The sequence below is a fragment of the Narcine bancroftii genome, chromosome 6 (assembly GCF_036971445.1).
Source record: "Narcine bancroftii isolate sNarBan1 chromosome 6, sNarBan1.hap1, whole genome shotgun sequence".
In the NCBI taxonomy this organism is placed as follows: Eukaryota; Metazoa; Chordata; class Chondrichthyes; order Torpediniformes; family Narcinidae; genus Narcine; species Narcine bancroftii.
Genome location: NC_091474.1, coordinates 51281715 through 51301444, shown reverse-complemented (window position 1 = coordinate 51301444; position 19730 = coordinate 51281715). Strand labels below are relative to the sequence as shown.

The 19730-nt window shown below is 42.0% G+C and overlaps 1 protein-coding gene across 5 annotated transcripts in view; it reads left to right on the top strand.

The window, feature by feature from the left end:
* The window catches only part of LOC138736084 (E3 ubiquitin-protein ligase rififylin-like), a 64604-nt gene that overhangs the window by 22214 nt on the left and 22660 nt on the right, over positions 1-19730 (top strand). For 3 of the 5 annotated variants that reach the window (XM_069884974.1, XM_069884977.1, XM_069884973.1), the window contains one exon: positions 14315-14502. In XM_069884974.1, coding sequence (XP_069741075.1) covers positions 14326-14502 — 177 coding nt within the window. In that variant the 5' untranslated portion in view covers positions 14315-14325. Of the gene's footprint in view, positions 1-14314; positions 14503-15226; positions 15245-19730 lie in introns of those variants that run through there. The other 2 variants (XM_069884975.1, XM_069884976.1) reach the window with 2 other exon arrangements.

Here is a 19730-nt window from a genome sequence, read left to right as displayed (position 1 = left end):
ATTTTTTCTAAATAGTAACATTAGCTATTCAAATCCTATGGCACCTCACTTGAGGCTAAGGATGTTTTAAGTACATGTCTGCCAGGGCCTCTGCAATCTCTATACTATTCTCCCTTGTGGCCTTGCCTCACTCAGTCATACAAATGTAACTTTTGGGTGTATTGTTACTTTGCTGTTTTAGTCTTCCTGCTATTTTGACTGCTTGGTAAATGTTCATTAATTGGTAAATGCCCTTTTAATATTCAAGTTTGTGCATTGTCATAAATCAATGATTATGAGCAATGAGCAAAGGGGAGGCAGGCCTCTTCAGCCCGGTTAAGCAACATGCATAGGAGAAGGTCACTCCGATATAAAACCTATGACCCAAGGACCTCGCTGCCACGTCCCAGCTTGCTTGGCCACGGCACACGAACCATGGGGGTAAAGGGTGGGGCCAGTACTGCGCACACTGCACTCCACCTAAAACCTCCTTTGCGCAGGCCCGAGAACAGGTCCATGTCCTCCCCCTCAAAAGGCGGTACAAGGACTGCTTAAAGAAATCTCTTGGTGCCTGCCACATTGACCACCGCCAGTGGGCTGATATCGCCTCCAATCGTGCATCTTGGCGCCTCACAGTTCGGCGGGCAGCAACCTCCTTTGAAGAAGTCCGCAGAGCCCGCCTCACTGACAAAAAACAAAGGAGGAAAAACCCAACACCCAACCCCAACCCACCAATTTTCCCTTGCAACCGCTGCAACTGTGCCTGCCTGTCCTGCATCGGACTTGTCAGTCACCATCGAGCCTGCAGCAGACATGGACATACCCCTCCATAAATTTTCGTCCGCGAAGCCAAGCCAAAGAAAGAATGAGCAATGATGAGATGTACCTGATTACCTGATGAGATGTAGTGCAGGTTTTTTTTTAAATGCTTTCTAGATGGCTTTTTTGAACTTACAAAATATAAACATGCCATCTTTTATCGCTTCGTTTTTAAAACTTGGAGTTTTGAAACTTTTGTATCTTTTTGTACTTGTATTTTATAAGGGTAAATATTAGAATGAAATTCCAAGAATTTGTAACAATTCTGCTCAGAGGAGTGCATTAAATGTTGAATAGGTCAGGCAGCGTCTCTGGAAAGAAAACGCAGTTAACACTTCAAGAGGAGCACCCTTTATCTCAATTTATATTTTGAAAGTTCATCTGGAAAGCAGTTTTTTTTAAAAGATATGTACTCACAACTCACCATTACTGGCCTAATCATTGTTTTATGATGATAGAGACACTTGAATATTAAAAATGTACCAATATTAAAAGTGGAAATGTGTTTATTTTCTGTAAAGTTGGTTTGGAAAATGCAAGGTAAAACAAGGAGGCAAAATAAATATAATTCAGAAGAATATTATCATATTAAAGTAGATTTGAATATGTGGATAACAATCTTCATTTCTCCAAGTAAAAAGTTTAGAGTAAAATATAAAGCACTGCCAATACATTTATTTGGAATAATACCAATGCTAAAAATTCTGCTTTCATTAGCGGAGAAGTGAAGGGGGGAATGGGAAGAGTAAAGGGCTTGTCTCTGATAAGATGAGACCAAATTATCGGAATTCTGTGTTGGTGATAGCAGGACTGGGGGCATACCCAGCAGGCAGATGATGCTATAAAAGAGAAAAAAAAAAGCAGCCAAAATGATGAATGGTGAAAATGATCAGCTCTGCAGAGTGAAATAATGCTTTATCTGAGGCTGGAGAATTTGATATTGAATCTGGAAGGCTGCTGAAAGTTTTAAACCTTATGCACCTCATTTGCTTCCTCTTTTTGACATGCGTTAATCATTTGCTCCAATTCTGCATTTTAAAAAATAGCACTTCAATTAAGTGAAACTAGAAAGCCTGGAGATGCTGTGATTGTAGTCAATATGCAAAAGTCCTGGAGGAAATCAGCAGGCCCTGCAATGTCCATTGGAGCCCTCCATCAATGTATGAGCCTAAAGCAGGCAGGTACCTGAGTAAAAACATGAAGTTAGGAGGGAAGAAACGGCAGGGGGAGGAGCACAGGGTAGCAGCCAAGATGTCATCGGTGGGCATGGATAGGAGGGCACCAGAGAATTGATTGGTGAGAGGGGATAACTTTGTGAATGCAGAGCTGGAGAAAGGAAACAAGGAGAGAGAAAGGAGGAGTGGGAGCTGGAGGAAAAGAGTGATGGGGATAGGGAAAGAGAGGCTGGGGGTGTGGTTAACAGAATCCAGAGAAGTCGTTGTTAATGCCATTTGGTTAGAAGTTGCCCAGATGGAATTTAAGGAATTGTTCCTCTAGTTTGTGGATGGTCCCAGTTTGGACAGACCTGATGGCCTGGGAATGGGGCTGGGAACTGAAATGGTTTGCCTCTGGTAGATCCCTGCTATTATGGTGGACAGAACAAAGGTACTCAACAAAGCAATCTGTCTGCATCCAATCTCCAATTTCGAGGAGCCCACAATGGAAACGCCAGGTTCAGCCCACTTCAATTTCCCATGCCAACATGTCTGTCCATGGTCTCATGCACTGCCAAACTGAAACCATCCATAAATTAATTGGAGGAACATCATCTCTTATTCCATTTGGACACCCTCCAACCAGATTGCATTAACATCTTCTCCGGTTTTTATCAGTTCTCCCCACCCTTTTCTTTCTCCCTGCCTCTTTCCTGATCCCTATGTCTCCTTTCCTCTAGCTCTTCATTCACAGGGCTATCCCCTTCCCCTGATCAATTCTCATCTTTTCTCTCCTGCTGTCCTATCCATGTTCATCATTACCTCTTTTCAGTTGTCCTATGCTCCTCCTCCCTCTTTGTTCAGATTCCTGCCTGCTTTTTGCTCATACAACAGGCTAAGACCTGAAATGTTGGTCATATATCTTTAATTTCTATGGACGCTATGGGAGCTGCTAAGTTTCTCCAGCACTTTAGTGTATTAAGCACTCAAACCAAAATGCCATGGGGACGAGGCCACAGAGTGGATCATTCTGGAAATAGAATAGGAATTAAAGTGGCAGACAATTGGGAATTCTGGGTAACTTCAAAAGGCTGAATGCTTGGAATCAACCCAATTAATGCTTAGTTTCTTCAGTGCAGAAGAGGCCATGATGTGAATGCATTAGATCTGGCTTCTTTTCTTTCTTCTTTCTTTGGCTTGGCTTCGCGGACGAAGATTTATGGAAGGGTATGTCCATGTCTACTGCAGGCTCGTTGGTGACTGACAAGTCCGATGCGGGATAGGCAGGCACGGTTGCAGCGGTTGCAAGGGAAAATTGGTTGGTTGGGGTTGAGTGGGGGTTTTTCCTCCTTTGTCTTTTGTCAGTGAGGCGGGCTCTGCGGTCTTCTTCAAAGGAGGTTGCTGCCCGCCGAACTGTGAGGTGCCAAGATGCACGGTTGGAGGCGATATCAGCCCACTGGCGGTGGTCAATGTGGCAAGCACCAAGAGATTTCTTTAAGCAGTCCTTGTACCTCTTCTTTGGTGCACCTCCGTCTTGGTGGCCAGTGGAGAGCTCGCCATATAATACGGTTTGGCACCCTGTATATTGGCAATGGGAAGGGAGAAACCAGAAGAATTGAATCATTACCATAACACGGGAAATGGGTCAGAAGAGAAGTTATATGGTAAGATTTCTAACCAGTACTGCAACATACATCAGTATTTAAAATGATTTCAAATTTCTGATTTTTAAAAAAATAATAATAATAATTTGGAAAGCACAAAGTTACTTGCTGTGTATCAAGTAATGATGCTGTGATTTTTTTTTTTAAAAATTAAATTCAAAGTAAATTTTAAAATTTAGATATACAGCATGGTAACAGGCCATTTTGGCCCATGAGTCTGTGCCACCCATTTTGCACCCAATTGGTACATTTGAACAGTGGGAGGAAACAAGAGCCCCCAGGGAAAACCTACAGACACTGAGAATGTACATACTCCTTAAGACGGTGCAGGATTTGAACCTATCCTGATCGCTGGTGCTGTAAAGGTGTTGCGCAACCGCTGTGTTTACCATATAACCATTTATGGAGCGGAAACAGGCCATGTTGGTCTTTCGAGTCCGCACCGGTTCACTCATGCCGCCCAATATGATGTTTCATGCTATTAACAATTGAGCCTCTCTTTGCATTTGTATCTTTAAATTTCTAAAAGAGGGGTTAATTTTTACATGTAGACATTGGTTCAGATTTAATTTGTATTTAATGTTTCCAAAGACTGATGTTGAATCTGTTGAGGATTTTGTGTTATTTGTGATTGAAGATTCTTGTATTTCCTTTTAAGTACATCTTTTGTTTGATTATAAATGTTTCCTCTGCATCCAAATAACCACCTTGGGGAATGCAGAAACAGCAAGACTAATATCATAATCCAAAGACTGGAGATGCTGGAATCTTGAGCAACGAATTGCTGGAGGAAGTCAGCAGGTCAGAGGGCATCCATGCTCAGCCAGTATTTCAGGTCTGGTCCCATTAAGTAGATTAAAGAGAAAAGTTGGGGGGTCATATTATCATGCACAGGGGATGAACCTGGAAGCAAGGTGAAGAGGTTGTGGGGTAGAGTTCAGAAGGTGGGAGAGGTGGAGGGAGAGACTGCCAGCAGAAGAGGAGGAAGAAAATTTGAAGAAGAAGAAGAAGAAAGGTACAGGAGTTGGCTAAAGGTGGAACTAGTGGAGCAAATGGAGTGGATATCGTCTAAAGTTGGGAAACCTATGTTTGTGCCAAGAAGTTAAAGGCTATCGTAGTGGTTTAGCACAATGCTATTACAGCACCAGAGACCCAGTTTCAGTGAATGCTTGGAATCAACCCAATTATTGCTTAGTTTCTTCAGTGTAGAAGAAGCCATGATGTGAATGCATTAGATCTGGCTCGGCACCCTGTATATTGGCAATGGGAAGGGAGAAACCAGAAGACTTGAATCTCCTGCGGTTACATGGCAAAGTACCATAACACGGGAAATGGGTCAGAAGAGAAGTTGTATGGAAAGATTTCTAACCAGTGCTGCAACATACATCTGTATTTAAAATGATTTCAAGCACTGTAAGGAGTTTGTACATTCTCCTCATCTGTGGGTTTCCTCCAAGTGCTCCGCTTTCCTCCCACCTTTCAAAACATACAGGGGTTATGGGTTAATTGAGATATTTTAGAGGATGGGCTTGGGTGCTGGAAAGGCATGTTTCTGTGGTGTGCACCTAAAATTTAAAGGCAGTCCAGGAGGAATATGATGTGTTGGCGTCAAGTTTGCATTTGGGTTCACCCTGACACAGGATGAGGCTTAGTACAGATTTGTCATTGTTGGGGGATGTTGGAATGTTTGACTACACGATGTTCAAAATTAAGCCCCTATCCATCTTCAAGGTGGGAATGTTGCCTGGTTATTGCACCACGCCGTTCTGTGTAAAAGGTACGAACACGAAATGGGGGTGGGGTCATTGTAGACCCGTTTTTAAACAGGCAGTAGGGGTAGTCATAGTGCCAAATTGATGTCTATATAAAAAGGGTGAGCTATCACACTAGACACTGATGCTGTTGTGTTACATGTCACGCCTCTTTTACTTCTGGAATGCTGGCATGTTTTGTAAAATGACACACTGGGGCAGCATTATGACGGCATTGTTTGGTTCCGTTTTTTAAAACGTTGGCTTAATAACGGGTCTTCTTTATGGTAATATTGAAGGACCTCTTCTAAAAAGGGCTTTAGACTCTCAAACTGAGCATAAGTAATCAGCAAAGCAATTTTCTGGTCTCACTGATGTAAAGGAGGCCACATTGAGAAAGATGCTGGTGAAGTAAATTGTTTTCTTTTTAAAGATGGTTACAGCAGCTTCATTTTTGACCTTTGGAAGGATTTTGTTAGAATTACTGTTTTTGCTTCCCCAAGAAAGTGATTTGGGTGCAGAACAATTATTAACCTCAAATTATTTTGGAGGTTGGTAAATGGGAAGAGTCCATTTTCTTGATTGATCTTGCTTCTAAAAGTTAATAATTTCCATTCATACAGCAATGCACTCTTCATTGATCAAATCAAGATGCATTTTTTCTTTTGTTCACTATAACATTGGGCAGTTAAAATGAGAAATAATTCATTTTGCTTCTATAACCTCAACTGCAATTTGATGGGATTATGTCTGATCTGAGAAATGGCATCACCACCTAACTGATTTTGAATGGTATTTGTGGAAGAAAGTCCAAACCTTTGCAACCTTTTGCCTCCTTGCTTCATTGCTGAGATGCCTGACCTTGTCTTAGGTTCTCCAACCAGAAGAAGTCGTCTTTTCTCTATCTACTCCATTTCTCCCAATAAGTTTTAATCAGATCATCCAATTTCCAAAGAACCCTGGTCTCATTTGAAATGAACCCAATTTGAAATGAGACTGTAGTCTCATTTGAAAATGAGTCCAGGTATATTTCTGGTGACATGTATTTCACGCATTTCAAAACAGCACCACCTCTTTTTAGGTGTGCCAAAAAACTTTTGAAATGTTATCTTCGCAGGATTTTTATAGCCATACTTTTGTTTTACAGTCCAATATGTTCATGCTTTTATCTTTTCCTGTGCCTGTCTGTGACATTTATGATAGATTGGTAAAATTTTAATTGGGCTGATCTTGTTCATCTAGTTCCTTGCAAGAGTGATTTAGCCTGGCTTTTTTTTTCTTCTCCCAGAACCTGTCAAATTTTCTCTTTGCAATGCTTAATTGAATGAGTGTTGCTCATTTGCTTTTCATACCCATTTGAGATTAATGATATCATTTACTTGAAATTAATGTTTGTTTTTGTAATCAATTACTTTTTTCAGTCGGATGCATTTTATTTAGCTACTTGATAGTGATGTAGTGATCAATTTACTAAATTTCAGGATTCAACGTTTGCTCTGGTACAATTTAAAACAATTGGTTGTCTCCTGCCAGAGAGTATTATTGCAGCTGCCATGGGTTCCATGTTCAACAAACTGTAAATGTATTAAGGGTAGTTCTGATACATCAACATCCCTTTCTGCAAGACCGAAAGATCACAGTCCAGGCTGGCAGCAAAATTTCAAGTCCCATTTCAAGGGCTGTGAGCTTAGCCTGCTACTGTTCACACTGTTGACTCATGCCTGCACGGCTAGTTCAAACAGAATGATCAAATTTGCAGATGATACAACAGTAGTTAGCCTGATTGACAACATTAATGATTCAGCTTGCAGAGTGGAGGTTGGCAGGCTTGTAAAATTGTGCAAAAACAACAACCCGAATATTAACGTGAACATTACAAAGGACAGGATTGTGGACTTCAGGAGAACAAAGGTTGATCACTCTCCATAAAATATCAGTGGCTCTGAAATGTTCCTTGGAGTGCATATAAAGGATGTTGGATCCTGGGCCTTCCACATCATTAGTCGGGAAAATCCAGCAGTACCTACACTTTCTAAGGAGGTTGAGGGGGTCAAGGCTACTGGCCCCCATCTGGACAACATTTTGGGAGTTACCTGACTGGCTGCATTATTGTGTGGTGTGATAGTTGCAAAGCATCAGACCATGCGTCAAAACAGAGGACCATAAAAAAGGCCAAGAAGATCACTGACATCTTGCTCTCCTTTATTGACAAAATTGCTTGAATAGGGCTCAGAATTATGGAGGACCTTTTCCATCTAGCAGATTGTATCTTTGACAAACTCACACCAAGGAGGTGGGACTGGAGCATACCTTTTGGGATTGTGAGGCTGAGAAGTAGCTTTTTTTCCCACAGGCTAAGATGGAGGAACAGTATCCTGTAACTGAACAAATAATTTCAAAATATTATCTCTTTATATACATGTAATTATGTGCTGTGCATTGCTCGTTATATGTGCACTATGGTCTGGAAAAATGGTTATATATGGCGTACTGCCAGATGATAATGAATTTGATCTTGAATAGGTTATGATGGACAAGATAAATAATGAAAAACTGAGAGATCATTTGAATTTAGTTAATTATGTCTGAAGCTAATGTCTATAATGGTAATGTCTATGTGAGGGATCAGAAAACAACTGGTTCCCTTGTAAGGAAAGAAAATTGTTTCCTTTTTGTAATTTGTTGGTTACGCATAGGCAAAGAATTGTAATTTCTCTCCCTCATTTGAGGAATTAATGATCTTCCACGATTAGCATTACTTGTAACAAGCACTGCAGATAAAATGTGCACATATTGTGCCTTTTGGGGACCTTTAATGTCTAATACCTGTACTAAAAATGATTTTGTAGCACCACTATTCACCGAGCTGGCTAGGTCCTGTACAATAAAGCTGCCAGAATGAATTTGCAGCAGCTGAAGGTCTATCCAATGAAGGAAAAGAGCTACTTCACCAGTCCATATCATGGGTGTTTTCTCTTGATACAACCGATTAGTGAACAATGCACATGAAATGAAGTCCAAGTCCATAACGTTTGTAGAAATCTCAACCATGCAAATTAATTTGGGTTCATATCAGATTGGGGAGCACAAAGCTGTGAATTCATGAAGGAATATCAGTAGCTTGATTATATTTCCATATAACATGAAGGAATATTGCTCATCTTTTTCTCTTGTTAAGCCAGGTTCAATGATGAGCAGAGAAGAATAAAGTAAAGTCGCTTTTAGGTGGCCAGAATACCCAAATATAAATCTGCCTAAAATACCCCAATGTGGCTGTTGGGAGGCCACCTGAAAGCGGAAAACCCGTCCCAGAGGACCACTTACTTAACCCACCTCGGGGAGGTATATTCTCCACTTCCGAGCGCTCCCCCTTTGCAGTTGAAAACAGCAAGGCAAAGCAGCTAGCAGCTTTCAGGTGCCCAGCAGGGGGTGGGCTGATGACAGTCAGCCGGCGACCCAACTCCCCGCTGCCTGAGCCCCCCCCCCCCCCCCCCCGGCACGAGACGTCAGGGCTGTAGCAGCCGGAGCGGGACGTCAGCGGTGAGGGGGGCTGTCAAGCGGCTGCCACTGCCCTGACTCGGGAGCCAGTGTTTGCTCCAGGGCACCTCTTCCTGCTGCAGACCTTTCGAGTGGCAGAACAGCGCTGCCACCTGAGCATCCCTTCACAGACACCTGGAACCCATTCTCCCGGCGATTCCACCTGAAAGCGGCTTAAGAATACCAGGTATAAATGAGGTTCCAACCTGTGTGGTTGCATCACAGGGCAAAAACACAGCTGAGTGATCTCACAGCCACTAGATTGCATCAAAGTTCCACAGTTCTACCTTGTTTTGCCATGAATCTCCCTTGGATTAAGGATGTCTTTAACAAGTACAAAAGAAAAGACCTTGCTATCTTCAGTCAGAAGTTCAAAGTATTTGATCTACATTTGCCAATATGTCATGGATGACCGTGATTGCTGATTTAATTTAATTAATTTAATTTAATTAACTGCAGTCTGTGGGTTGGCAGAACATCGAGTACCATTACACTGAGAACTTGGCAACGTGCTCAGCCCACTCCTGGTCATGTGTCTGACCCACAACTGCCAGATCACCCTCCAACAGAGACATCAAGTTTGCAGGTGTCATAATAATAGTTTGCCTCAGCAACAACAATGAGTTTCTCAACAGAGAAGAGGTTGAAAACCTTGTAAAATGGTGTAACAATCTGAGTCTCAATATGGACAAAGAGATGATTGTGGACTTCAGGAGGACCAGGGATGACAGCCCTCCACTACATATTAACAGCTCGGCAGTGGAGAGAGTGGAAAGCACCAAGTTGCTTGGAGTCCACTTAAGAAGTGACCTATCCTGGACACAAAACATCTCCTCGGTTGTCAAAAAAGTTCAACAGCGACTGTACTTCCTTAAAAGGAGGTCAAGGCTACTGGCCACCATTCTGTTATCTTTCTAGAGGAGATCTATTGAGAGCGTCCTGGCCAGCTTCATCACAGTGTGATTCACTTGCAGTAGAGCATCGAATTAAGGTCAACCAACAGGACCATAAATGCAACAGAGGATCAATGAGATTTCCCTCCCACCCATTGATGTGGTTTCTTGGGATTTTTGCAAAATCAGGGAGGACCCCTACTATTCTGCACACAGCGTCTTCCAGCTACTCCTATCAGGGTACAAGATACAGAAGGTATCAAAACCAGCACCTCCAGGCTGATGAACAGATTCTTTTCATGGTCTGCTTGAAAACAACTGTGACTCTACTATTTATTAAGAATATTTATTTTAATATGTACTGTATATGTGTATCATTTGTCTGTGTTGCCTTTATGCACATTCTGCACAGTGGACTAGAGAACACTGTTGTGTTATTTTTGTACTGGTCCAATCCAAGCAGAGAATGCTCCATTGACATTACCCACATATTGAAGACAGCCTGAAACACTTGGTCAGTGAATACTTTTGAAGTTTAGTTACTCCTATAATAGCCATGGCAGTCATTTGTATACAGCTAGATCTGGAAATTTGAATGTATGAATAAGATTTTTATTTATATACACATACCATAGAGAAAATTTTGCTTTTGGCTTTTCATCTGAATGACCAGACATGAGTCAACTCTTACAAACTTGCTGCCTTGCTATCAAAACTCCAAAATAGAATGAAAGTTGAATTCATGCTCTCCAGTACAAAAGATAGATACTGAGGTGAGTTAATCTTGGCCCAACCATAAAGATACAAGAAATCATTGGGGATTACCAATGACCAAAAGATCAGAGTGGGAGCATTAGAACTGCAGCATTGAAACAGATTCAGAATATCTGCAGTGTGGGTCAGGTTTGGGCTAAGAAATGAAAAGTAATGTTGGTATCAGGTAAGGATCATCTCTAACAAGGGAGAGTCTAGCCACCCTTGAAGTTCAGCCATACTGAAGTTGTCTAATCCCCCACAATTAGGTCCCAAAAGAATCCCTGTGAACTAGAAATGTAACAGAACCAGTCAAGTTAGTTGAAATGGGAAAAAGATTTAGGTTCTATAATAGCTGAAGAAGCTTGGATGGAAATTTGTCAGAATAGTATTCAGAAATTGATTAATGCTAGATTAGCAATGATTAATTATAATTTTATACATCAATTATATTTAACACCAGAGAAATTTAAAAAATTTGGCCTTAGTAAGGTAGATTGTTGTTTTCGTTGTGATCAGACGGCTAATACTTTTTTTACATACAGTTTGGTTTTGTGATCGATTGCAACAGTTTTGGAAAGGTATTCAATCTATATTTAATAGTTTATATAATATCTATGTTCTATTAGATCCTGATATATTTTTATTAGGGAATATGCAATCATTAATCGATTTAGGCTTAAATGATTATCAAATTTCTTTTATCTATTTAGCCTTAGCAGTGGCTAAGAAATGATAGCGCTTACTTGGAAAGATAGAAATATACTAACCTTAGATAGGTGGTATTTAGAGATGAAGTCTTGTTTAATTATGGAAAAGATATCTTTCAATTCAAGATAAGATGTCTTTTTATAAGTTGAAGTGGACTCCATTTGTTAAGTACTTGCAATTAAGTCTGATTTAAATATGTTTTATGTGTGATTTTTTTTTAGATTTGATATATTTTTAAAAATATTTTTACTTTTTATTTTTTGTTTGAGAGTGTTTTTTATATATAATATTACTAACTTTATTAATTCTTCACTCTTTATTTTGGGGGAAGGGTGGGTTTTTTTTATATATAGTTTTTTTTTAGTGGTCGTATAAATGGGGGGGGTTAGATTGATTTAAGTTAGGCTATTAATGTTGTGTTGCAATAATTACTTTTTTATTTTTTCTTTAAATGTAATTTCTTTGTTTTATTTATGTAATAAAATCTTTAAATAAAGTTTCAAAAAAAAAGAACCCGTCAAGTTAAACTAGCAACAGGAACAACAAGAAGAGGTTTGACATTGGATATTTTGTAGCTGAATGTTAACCTCCTGACTTCACTATTTTTCCACAATTGGTAAAATACCAGCTCCAAAAAGACTCGAAGTTTTGATACCATCCAGAGTGAAGCATCCTATATATCCCTCTAAACATCCACTTTTTCACTGCTGGTGGAATATAGCTGTAGAAGTTCATTACATCGACAGCACTGACTAAACTATCATCTCTCACAACCTCCAAGGACAAGGCAGAAGGAGATTGTCACAATCACTTGATCAAAATGTTGGAAATCTCTGCATAATACCTGAATATCTCACTATAAGGATTGACATGGTTCAAAATGCATCACATTTGAATTTTTTTGAATATTAAGAAAGTTAAGAAAATGCAGAATATAGGACTTAATATAACAACAATAATACATTGAATATAAAATCAGAGAAAAATATTCATAAGGTCTGGAAAAAAAATAAGGAAAGGAGAGTCCCTCTTCTCCCAGTGCCCCCTCCCCAGATTTGAAAGAAATGGGGACAGACAGCAGGGAATAAAGGGAGTGTAGCAGCTGCTACGCAGACAGAAACACACCACAGGACATGGTGGAGGTTTCAGTTGAACTGTTTGTTTGAATTTCACGCACACCCCTTTAAGGCAGAGGTGACATCATCATGATGCCCAGGGTGCAAGCTGTGGCCTAAGCCACGAGGTAATCTGTGAGGCCCCGATGGTGACCTCTTCCTGCAGCTGCTGCGCCATCGCAGCGATACAAGCGGGACCGGTTCACTACAAGCGATGTGCGCCAGCACACTATACCCCCCCCCCCCCCACCCGGCTTGTGCATCTCACCGCTTGGGTGGCTGACCCCTTTGCTTAGGTTGGGCCATCCTCACTGGTTGATCTAAGTCCATGTGTGCTAGTTTCAGTCTGTCGATTGTGAATAACACCTCCCTGCCCCCAATGTCCAGGGTAAAAGTCTTTCCTGACTGGTGTGGGACCTTGTTCAGGAGCTATAGGGTGGGTAGAGTGCGGACCACACCAGACGAAAATGAACTCCACTGAGACCAGCTCCTTGAGAACTTTCGCCGGGTGCTTGCCATGGTGGGGGTGCCAGCCTGATGCAGAGGTCTGCGAGGAGGGTTGGATTCTCACCTCCGGATTCTTCGCCTGCCCTGAAGAACCCTTCTGGCAGCGACAACAGTGCACCATAGACAAGTTCCGCAGATGAAACCTGGAGAACCTCCTTCGGAGCCGTTCGAATGCCAAGCAGGATCGGGGTCTCGTGCAGGATTCGAGGGTGGTCGGGGGAAGCCGCTCAACTCTGCTCTGACCAAGAAATGCCGTCCATTGGTCTTGTCAACCATGTGCAAGAGGCTGTTCATGTGGCCAGCTGTTGCAGCCATCAGCAGCGGCCGGCCTGGTCATTTCCCTGTTATGAGCAGGGCTGTCGGCACTTGTGGACTTGGGCTCCCCAGCGTAGGTGGTAGAAACGCGAGGTGGTTTGGTGCTCTTCTGGCTTCTGTCTGGGGGTGGGCTGTGGTTGGTTGGGTCCAGGGCGGGTGATCTGATTCACGGTGGCCTCGTTCTCCCGTTTGGTTCTCCACAGCACGTCAGCGTAGGCTGCAACCTGGGGGTTCAAGAAATCCTTGTCTGCCAGTAGGAGATGAATGTCTTCCAGCATTTGTTTGAGGAAGGCTTGCTCAAACACCAGGCAGGGTTTGTGGCCTTCTGCCAGAGCGAGCATTTCATCCATTAGAGTGGACGGGGCTTTGACTCTTAGGCCACCGAGGTGCATCAGCCTGGCTGCGCGCTGCCAACTGGAGAGACCGAAGGCTTTGAGGGTGACATACTTCCCCTCCTCTGGTGAATCGTGAATCAGGTCGTCCACTCTGGCTGTGTTGATCTGTTTGAGATGAAACTGCACCTCCGCCTGCCCGAACCACGTGCAGGGTTGATGGGTCCAAGGTGGGGGGGGGGGGGTGGTTGGGTGTTTCACGGCCTCTGCGCTGATCACCAACGAATCCATGGTTGGAGACCAGATAATGTCTGGGCTCTGCGGGGTCACCAATGTCGCGGCTGCTACACACAGAAACACACCACAGGACACTGTGGAGGTTTCAGTTGAACTGTTTATTTGAATTTTGCACATGTCCCTTTAAGGCCAATGGGAGTTCCGCCCTGCGCGGTGGTGACATCATCACATCGCCTGGGGCGCGAGTGGCCTAAGCCACGAGGTAATCAGTCACAATGCCGCCATCTCCCTGCAGCTGTCCCACCAGCGCGGCTATACAAGCGGGGCCGTTTCGCTACATGCTATGTGCGCCTCCACAGGAGATAAAAAGAAAAAGCAATAGGAACAAGGTTCGACATCTCAGAGTCGTATCATTTTAAAAGTATTAAAACACATTTGTATCTTGAACCATTTTGGATGGGCAATAAATGCTAATCTTGGCAAAGATTATTGTTTTTTTAAAATATGCTGTTTAGATGGAATAATCACTCTTCTGTCATTAATGCAGACGGAACTGCAATGTGGGCCTCCTGCTGCAACTGGTTCTGCCTGGACAACCAGACTATGGATGAATCTGAATATAATCCTAGAAGGCAGGCATATACAAATGCAGGCTATAACTCACGGTCATCTTCATCTGGAGTAGAAAACACATGTAGAGCATGTGGTTCTCAATTTGAAAATGCCTCACGAAAAGTAAGTACCTATTGTAAGCAAGATGTGGAAATTGAATTGAAATAATTTTTTCACAGGAAAATGTTGAACCACAGCAGAGTAAAAATAACACTATTTTCTCTGTGCTATTTTGCATTTATACATATATAGATACTATTTATTGTCATGTAATAAAACAGAAATATCTTCATTTAATGTAGGATCACGATCATTTTGAATCTGTGTTAAATACTGCTGCACTTTTACCTATTGGGCTAAAAGAAGTATGCCTAGCTATTTGAACAATGAACTTTGTGACATTAATAACAATAAATTCTGATTACACATATGACATATCATGTAACTTTTTCATGATTCACATTAGTTTTATTTTTGAGAGGAAATCATCTGGCCACTGCAGGTGTTGGAGGGAGGGATAGTTTTAATTTGTCAGCCTTTTGCAACATGATGGTTAATTTATGTATTTACATGTAGTTTTATTTCTGAACTTTTCAACTGCTGGATCGATCAGCTGTCATTTTCCTTTCCAAATTTCATGTGGCTGTAACTTCAAACTTTTTAAATCTTGAATCTAAAATAAAAATGAATTGGTGCTTCCTCTTCATATGCTGAATGAAGCCACAAGAATTTTCAGATCAATGTTCAACTATCGAACTTGAAAGAATTGTTGTGAAACGTTTTGGGACACACCTGTGAATCTCGTTCTCTTTCAGAAGAATGCTGCCCTTTGCCAGGTGATCAAACCTGTTATTCCAGCCTTCAGGTTTGAGTTCAATTTCTTAAAAATTCCCTTGAATGAGTCACTGAGAGAGTCTGATGGTGGAAAAGTAGCAATTGTTTCTGAACCTGGTGGTATGAGTCTTGTACCTTTCCCTCTTTCCTGATGGCAGTAATGAGAACAGTGGGTGTCCTGGGTGGTGTAAATTCTAGATTGTTGCTGCTCTCCAAAGATAGCATTCCCTATAGATGTTCTTGATGGTGGGAAGGGTTTTGTCTGTGATAACCTGGGGTGTGTCCACTGCCTTTTGCAGAGCTTTCCACTCCAGCCTATGATGCAGCTGGTCAACACCTTATCCAGTGTGCATCTGTAGAAGTTTGCCACAGTTTCAGATGTGGTATTGAAACTCTGCAAACTCCTGAAAAAGTAGAGGCACTGATGTGCTTTCTTTGCAATTACATTAGTATGTTTGAGTCCAGGAAGGGTCTCTCCTATCTGCTGACTCATCACCCCTCTTTATATAGCCCACAACTGTAGGATCATCAGAAAATTTGTAAATGATGGTGTTGTACCAAGCCACACAGTCATGGGTGTAAAGCTCTGTGGTGCCTTAATATTGGTAGAGATTGTAGAGGCACTGTTCTTACCAATCTGCACTGATTGGAGTCTGGAGGTGAAGAAATCCAGGATCCAATTACACAGTCAGTTATTGAGCCCCAGGTCTTGGAGTTTGCTAATCAGTTTTGAGGGGAAGATGATGTTGAATGCTGAATTATAGTCAATAAAGAGCATACTGTTGCATCTTTGCTGTCCCTGTGTTTTGTATCCAGTGAAATGGCATCCGCCTTAGACCAATTGCTGCTATAGACAAATTGGAACAGATTCATTTTGCAACTCAGCAAAAGCCTATAAACTTTGACACCAGCGTCTAAAAACACTTCACCGTGAATGTGAATGCTACTGGTCAGTAATCATTTAGGCAGGTTACAACACTCTTCTTGGGCACTGGTACGATTGAGGCCTGTTTGAAACTGGTGGGCACCACATCCTGTTATAGTAAGTTGTTGAAACTATCCATGAATACATTAGCCAGTGGGTCAGCATAGGTTTTCAGTACTCATTTGGGTAGTCCGTCCACACCAGATGCTTTCCTTGCATTCGGTCTCCTGAAGGCAGGCCTTGTATCCTCCTCTGATACAGTGGAGGATCATCAAGGGACAAGGGGGTGATAGTGGTTCTTTTAGTGGTCATATTGTGTTTAGAAGGTATTGAGCTCATCTGGGAGTGAAGCTTTGGTGCCTCCTATTAAACCAGATTTGGTTCTGTGACATGTCACATCATTTGGGCCCTGCCACAGCTGTTGGGTATCCTTCATTGTTTCTATTTGTGTACGTAATCTCCACTTTCCCCAGGAAATGGCTTTTCATTGGTCATATCTAGTGATCTGGGTCTGTGATCTGGCTCTCAGCATGTTCTGAATTTTATTGTTCATCCAGGGCTTCTGGTTGGGGATAACCTTAAATTATTTGGTGGGGACTGTACTGTATACAATGTCAAAAGAAAATGAAAATATGACACACTATTTTGAATCTAAATTTTGTGCAAAGACAAAAGATGTTTACCTCAAAAGGCTGAGGCTAAGATGAAAATGCCTGAATGTGTACATGCCTTCAAACCAAAGGTCTATGTAAAAGATCCTGTTGAACCATTTGAGGTGTTTTCCCTGGTACCCTGACCAATATTTATTTCTCAAACAGTGTGATTCGGGGGGAAAAAAATTATCACTTTGCTTTTGTGGGATCTTTCTTTCCTGCAAGTTGGCTGCTGCACTTTCTTTGTAACTATAGTAACGGCACTTCAAAATTCTTTAATTGACTTTAAAGTACAGTGGAATATATCAAATTTGTGAAAGATACCAAATAAATGTCTTAATATTTTTAATTTTTCATACTCCCCTTTTCATTTCCTTCACTTTCGTGTTTGGTTTATCAATTCACACACAAAAATAATATTGGGTTTCCATTCAAATAACTGAGCTAGATATTCTCAGTACCTCAAGGCAGGAAAAGGGAAACAAAACTTGTAAATGATTTGCCAGGGATTAACTAGGGAAACTTTGCTCTGTGCAAATTAGATTGGAGTGGCTGCCTGGTACAGAGTTGTATTTGAATCCAGTGCTGTTTGAAAAGAGTGTGTACATTCTCCCCATGTCTGGGTCCTCTGGTTTCCTCCTGTATTCCAAAGACGTATGGATTTGGTAGATTCATTGGTTACATTGGAGTTGCATGGGCTCCTGGGTCAGAAGGACCTGTGGTTCTGCATCTCTAAATTTAAAAAAACAAACAGGCTCATTCTAGATATTAATATTGGGATAGTTCTGGGCTGGGTGTGTTAGGATTGTGGATTCTGTCTTTATTTTAAAAGGATCATTCATCATTAAATAAAGACACTGTTGTTATGCCTGAAAATGATCTTGAGGTTCATTATTTTCAGCATCATGAGAAAAGATTTAAAAGACTGATATCACCCAAAATGCTAATCATGGATCAACTGTCAGAACCAAGCATTCTAAAAGTTGTTCCCATTAGAGTGAGGTCCTGAATGAAAACTTGTCACCTGTATTCATAAAACAGATCATTATAGCACAGTACAGGCCCTTTGGCCTATGGTGTTGTGCTGGCCCATATGTATCTTAAACCCCCCCAAAAAAAAACTAAACCCTCACTACCCCGTAGCCCTTTATTTTTCTTCCATCCATGTGCCCGTCTTAGAGTCTCTTAAATGCCCCTATTATAGTCTCCACCATCATCCCTGACAATGCAATTCAGACACCTACACTATGTTTATTGAAAGAAAACTGACTTCTGATGTCTCCCCTTAGCTTCCCTTTCTTCACTTTGTACAGATGGTGTTTGCCAGGGGGAAAAAAGTGCCGACTGTCTTTTCTATGCCTCTATAATCTTGTCCATGCTGCTGAAGATCCAGCTGCGCTGGGTGGGTCACGTCTCCAGAATGAAGGACCATCGCCTTCCCAAGATCGTGTTCTATGGCGAGCTCTCCACTGACCACCGTGACAGAGGTGCACCAAAGAAGAGGTACAAGGACTGCCTAAAGAAATCTCTTGGTGCCTGCCACATTGACCACCGCCAGTGGGCTGATATCGCCTCAAACCGTGCATCTTGGCGCCTCACAGTTCGGCGGGCAGCAACCTCCTTTGAAGAAGACCGCAGAGCCCACCTCACTGACAAAAGACAAAGGAGGAAAAACCCAACACCCAACCCCAACCAACCAATTTTCCCCTGCAACCGCTGCAACCGTGTCTGCCTGTCCCGCATTGGACTTGTCAGCCACAATCGAGCCTGCAGCTGACGTGGACCTTTACCCCCTCCATAAATCTTCGTCCGCGAAGCCAAGCCAAAGAGAAGAAGAAGATAATCTTGTAGACCTCTATTAAGTCACTTCTTATCCTCCTTTGCCTCAAAGAGAAAAGCCTTAGTTCTGCAAACCTTGCCTCATCAGACATATTTTCCAATCCAGGCAACATCCTGGTAAATCTCCTCTCTGTAGCATCCACATCTTTCCTGTAATGAGGTGAACAGAACTGAACACAATATTCTAACTGTGATCTCACCAGAGATTTATAGAGCTGCAACATTAATTGTTGCATTGATCCTAATGTAATGACTCCTGAATTCATCCCCTGTCCTATCAACTTGCACGATGACCTTGAGAGATCTATTGATTTGCACCTCACAGTCCTTCTGTGATTCCTCACTCTTGTGTATCCGACCATTGGAGCGTGGCCATGCGAAGGATCTACCAGACATGGGTTAGAAGAAATCTCTGAAGACTCATTAAAGATTTTGCATGCTTAAAAATAGAAAATGACAGGTAAGAAAAATAAGACCCAAAAAACTAAGACTGAAGAAGTTCAAAGTCGCCAAGATTGTTGACAGAAAGTCCACAAGGGAGTGGTGAAGAAAATGTTGCCATGATGTCGGAACAGACTCAAATAGACAGGGGAACAACACCTAACCTGCAAATGTTTCTGGAAACAATGGAGACATTGAGTGGGTGGTTTTCTAAGGTAGAAAATGTGCTGAGAGAGGTGGCAGGGTGATGGCGCTTGAAAATCTGACGACTCGAGTGGACCAGGTCGACAATGAATTGACATTGGCTCAGGGAAAACTGAAGGCCCTGGAAGAAAATGCAACGGCATGGAAACTGGAAACTGCTGCAGGATAAAATCAATCATATGGAGAATTTCAGCAGAAGGAACAATGTCCATACCATCAGCCTAAATGAAGGAACTGAAGGGAATAACCCGGTGGAGTTCTTTGAGGAATGGATCCCACAAGTGTTGAGAATAAGAAGATTCAAAGAAAACTTCCTTGTGGAGAGAGCCCACCAGACCCTTGGCCCAAGAAGACCAGATGATCAAAGACCACGACAGACTCTGGTATGATTCGTGAGTTATCAGGATCAGGAGGCAACACTAAGAGCAGCAGTCGAATATGCCAGGGAAAATAAT